Below are 5,137 nucleotides of genomic sequence, written 5' to 3'. Positions count from 1 at the left end.
AAAAAAAAAAAAAAGAAAACTGAATGTGACTGGGCGTGGTGGCTCACGCCTGTAATCCCAGCACTTTGGGAGGCCGAGGCGAGTGGATCACGAGGTCAGGAGATTGAGGCCATCCTGGCTAACATGGTGAAACCTCGTCACTACTAAAAAATACAAAAAATTAGCCTGACGTGGTGGCAGGCACCTGTAGTCCCAGCTACCCGAGAGGCTGAGGCAGGACAATGGCATGAACCCTGAGAGGCAGAGCTTGCAGTGAGCCAGGATCATGCCACTGCACTCCAACTTGGGTGACAGAGTGAGACTCTGTCTCAAAAAACAAAAAAGAAAAACAGAAAACAGAATGCATATCCCCAGTGACTACATATCCTATTCCAAGGACTGTTTCTCTATTTTCAGGAAGTTCCAAGAGGGTGGATCCTATCTTTTTTATTTATTTATTTATTTATTTTTAATTTTTGGGACAAGGTCTTGCTATGTTGCTCAGGCTGGTTTCAAACTCCTGAGCTTGGGCAATCCTCCTGCCCAGCCTCCCAAAGTGCTGAGATTACGGGTATGAGCCACAACACCCAGCCGATCCTATCTTTTTTTTTTTTAATGGCAGATTAATTTTATTGCTGTGAATGCATTTATCATGTACTCTAGATTATTTTAATTCTGATGCTAAGGCCATCCATTGTCTTTTGTTAGGAGTCAAACAAAATTTTAGTAACCAAAACATATTTTCAATAAAATTGTACATGTATATATGTAGATAAACAACAAAATAGTACCAAGAACTTGTGTAAAATTTCATCATACAATTTCCATGCAAGCTGCTTGATTACAGAAAACGGTTCAAACTGTTCATCAAAAACTGGGGGTTGATTTTTCATTGATATTTCAGACATTCAAATCAATACAACCTATATTCTGAGTATCAACCTGAACGGCACAGGGTAAGATGTGAACTCCTCACATAGTGTTGAAGATGTGTTGCAATCTGTAGTTGAATTGGCATTGCATTTCCTCAGAGTTAAGCTGCCTTTGTGAGAGATATCTTCTATCGCTGAGAGATCAGCTACATCAAGATGGCTCATCAGCTAAATCACATTGGTCAAGATACCTGCTAACCAAACAGACTAATAAATTCAAAGTAGGAACCTTCTCATCATCTTTGCTCTCCACTAAGGGCCTCACTTCACAGCACCTTGCAAGCTGCCAAATCAGTGAATGAGCCTGAGGTAATAAAGGCTTTTCCAGACAAGTCCATAAAGCATAAAGCCATCTTCCTTGTGCAGAATCTACTCCGGGACTTTCGACTGTGGCTTGTCCAACAGCCCCGTCAGCACATAACTTTTCACCCAGAGAAAATTTCATCCAGCCTTTTTCGTCTTCAGGTTTTGGCATCGTCACATTACTATCCAACTGTTGTGATTTCCAGTGACTTCCATGTCTGTTCACATTCTGTCCAACAGTTGGAAACAATGCCACTTGTTGCTGTTGCCACTGAAGTGTGGGGGAATAACCTTCAGGGGATGGTTGGCATCCTGAAAGAAAAATATTCACACTTTGCTTCCTTTTCAACTTCTTTTCAGGTTTTGGCATCGTCACATTACTATCCAACTGTTGTGATTTCCAGTGACTTCCATGTTTGTTCACATTCTGTCCAACAGTTGGAAACAATGCCACTTGTTGCTGTTGCCACTGAAGTGTGGGGGAATAACCTTCAGGGGATGGTTGGCATCCTGAAAGAAAAATATTCACACTTTGCTTCCTTTTCAACTTCTTTTCTGTTTTTGAGATGGAGTTTTGCTCCTGTTGCCCAGGCTGGAGTGCAATGGTGAAATCTCAGCTCACTGCAACCTCCACCTCCCGGGTTCAAGCAATTCTCCTGCCTCAGCCTCCCGAGAATCTGGGATTATAGGTGTGCACTACCATGCCAGGCTAATTTTTTGTCTTTTTGGTAGAGACAGGGTTTCACCATGCTGGCCAGGCTGGTCTTGAACTACTGACCTCGTGCTCTGCCTGCGTCGGCCTCCCAAAGTGCTGGGATTACAAGCATGAGCCACTGCTCCCGGCCTTCCTTTTCAACTCCTTTGGGTCAATTTGTGCTACCACAACATCTGGACATTGCGCTGCTTCGATCTGGACCCGCCTCAGGCATTCCTGAGGTGTCCTCAGGGGAACTGAGGGATCAAAACCTTCCATCAAGTTGCAGAGCTCTACTGACAATAGTGGAGGCGTCAACTCTTCCGTTGCAGACTCCGCTGGTACCCAAACCATGGTTTTCAAACCACCCGATCCTATCTTTTTGATCACTGATTTAGATTCAGGATAATATAGTGTCCAACACATAGTAGATCCTCAATATATATTTGTTGAATAAAGGAATGGAGAATACATAGGAATCCTTAGATTCTACTTTTAATTTTTTTGAGGCAGAGTCTGGCTCTGTCGCTCAGGCCAGAGTGCAGTGGCGCGATCTCAGTTCATTGCGACCTCTGCCTCAGGTTCAAGTGATTCTCCTGCCTCAGCCTCCCGAGTAGCTGGGATTACAGGCATGTGCCACCACGTCCGGCTAATTTTTGTATTTTTTTGTAGAGCCTGGGTTTCACCGTGCTGACAAGGCTGGTCTTGAATTGCTGACCTCAGGTGATCAGCCCACCTCGGCCTCCCAAAGTTCTGGGATTATAGGCGTGAGCCACTGTGCCCAGCCAGATTCTGCTTTTAAATTGATGCAGGTTCCAGAGAGTACTGATGGAAGACTTTTTCTCTAATCATAACCTGATTTTCTCCACCCATAGCCAAGCCATTAGAGCAGTCAGTGCCTTAGTTATTCAACTCTAAATGACTCCTCATTACACACACTACACTGTCTTGTCTTAACCATTTCCCCCTTTTATGTCTTCATTATCACCTCTGTTCCCTCATTCTTTGCACATAATTTTTTTCCTTGTTATAAAAATTTAAAACAAAATTATTAAGAACCATCTCCAACTAGTGCAAAAATAGAGCCCCATGGAGCAAAATCAATAAGCTAGAAACAGACCTTAATGCATATATCAAAAAGTCAGTGTATAATGAGGAAGGCATCACAAGTTCCCGAGGAAAGGGAGAATTTTAGTGCTGAGATAATTGGCTAAGCATTCTGAGGGGTAATAAAGTTACGTCCTAATTTCCCAATGTTCACCAAAATAAATTCCAGATGGATTAAATAATTTCATGTAAAAATTAAAAGAATGAAAGTAGAAAAATATGCAAATATCTACTCTCCAAATGATAAATGCCTTTCTAAGCTTAATAATAATTTTTTTTTTGAGACAGTGTCTCGTTCTGTTGCCCAGGCTGGAGTGCAGTGGCACAATCTCAGCTCACTGCAACCTCTGTTTCCCGGGCTCAAACCACCCTCCTGCCTCAGCCTCATGAGTAACTCAACTATAGGCTTGCACCAACACACCTGGGTTATTTTTTTGCATTTTTGGTAGAGATGGGCTTTCACTCTATTGCCCAGGCTGGTCTTCAACTCCTGAGCTCAAGTGATCTGCCCACCTCAGCCTCTCAAAGTGTTGGGATTAGAGGTGCAAGCCACTGTGCCTGACAAATAATAATGTTTTTAAAGCCACAGAGGGGGCCGGGCACAGTGGCTCACGCCTGTAATCCCAGCACTTTGGGAGGCCGAGGTGGGTGGTCAAGAGATCGAGACCATCCTAGCCAACTTGGTGAAACCCTGTCTCTACTAAAAATACAAAAATTAGCCTGGCATGGTGGCGGGCATCTGTAATCCCAGCTACTCAGGAGCCTGAGGCAGGAGAATCGCTGGAACCCGGAGGTGGAGGTTGCAGTGAGCCGAGATTGCACCACTACACTCCAGCCTGGCGACAGAGCAAGATCCCGTCTCAAAAAAAAATTATAATAAATAAATAAATAAAGCCACAGAGGAAATGTTAAACTGTTGACACCACCCTATCACATAGGAATTTATCCTCAGACAAAAAACCTGACATGTTTGCCAAGATTGATGTATAAGAATGTTCTTTTCAGTGTTAACTCTGTACCAGGAAAGAGGAAAGGAAACTAGCTTTTATTCTGGACAAGGAGAGAGCACCTCTCCCTTGTTCTATTGGAGATTGTTCAGGGAGGCTGACCTAATAGTTTGACCTGAATTTGTAAGAGAAAACTTTAAATTATAATAATCTGCAAATTCTTTGAATTGCTAAAGGTAAAAATCAGGGATGGGAGACATTTGTTTAGGAAGATTCTTTAATGATGTTTGCAGATAACAGATTAGGTCAATTTCATCTAGCGGGAAGTGATTAATAGAGATTTCAAATGCTGCCCCAGATAACATAATAGGACTTATAAATTTTTCCCTGAAGACAAGAAAGAGGGGTTAGAAGAGGTGAGAAGGGAAAATAGAAAAAGCTTCAGGCAGAGCCCTAGGTTACCTGTGAGTGTGAGGCATCACACTCACATGTATATATACATATATACATATACAAATGTATATGCAAACAGTTCTTTTAAAAGAACTGTTGAAGAAAATCAGAATATATGCATTTACATGTGTATTATGCATTCATGTGTATAATACATATACACATTTACATATCTTTAATGTATACGTATATATGCATATATACACATATATACATTATAGATATTTTATATATTACACGTGTGGATATGCACACATATAATTGTATACACACATATATAATTTTAAAATATTCATTTAAATCATATGATGTACAGGCCGGGCGCCGTGGCTTACACCTGTAATCCCAGCACTTCGGGAGACTGAGGCAGGCAGATCACTTGAGGTCAGGAGTTGGAGGCAAGCCTGACTAACATAGTGAAACCCCATATCTACTAAAAAATACAAAAATTAGCCAGATATGGGTCATGCGTGCTTGTAGTCCCAACTACTTGGGAGGCCGCAGCAGGAGAATCACTTGAACCCAGCAGGTGGAGGTTGCAGTGAGCCGAGATCATGCCACTTCCTAGAAGTGGAATTGCTGGATCGAATGGGGATGTGCAATTACCATTTTCATGAATACTGCCAAACCGCTCTCCCATCAGCAATGTGCATCTGCCTGCTTTCTAACGCCCTTACCATCACCATGTTTAATACTCAATTTTAAGTTGTTTTCTTTCTGTG

General features: G+C 42.2%; 1 protein-coding gene across 1 annotated transcript in view; it reads right to left on the bottom strand.

Moving 5' to 3' along the window:
- Window positions 1-2,262, bottom strand: part of LOC105518124 (gem-associated protein 2-like) — a 38,227-nt gene extending 35,965 nt beyond the window's left edge. The window contains exons 1-3 of the mRNA XM_011950986.1: window positions 2,059-2,262; window positions 1,285-1,551; window positions 1,111-1,194 (exon numbers count right to left, since the gene is read on the bottom strand). Coding sequence (XP_011806376.1) covers window positions 1,111-1,194; window positions 1,285-1,551; window positions 2,059-2,262 — 555 coding nt within the window. The remainder of the gene's footprint in view (window positions 1-1,110; window positions 1,195-1,284; window positions 1,552-2,058) is intronic.
- Window positions 2,263-5,137: the final 2,875 nt, after the last annotated feature.

This window comes from Colobus angolensis, unplaced genomic scaffold (genome assembly GCF_000951035.1).
Source record: "Colobus angolensis palliatus isolate OR3802 unplaced genomic scaffold, Cang.pa_1.0 Scaffold311, whole genome shotgun sequence".
NCBI lineage: Eukaryota > Metazoa > Chordata > Mammalia > Primates > Cercopithecidae > Colobus > Colobus angolensis.
The sequence above is the reverse complement of the archived record's forward strand: the minus strand, read 5'-3'. Positions and strand labels throughout refer to the sequence as shown.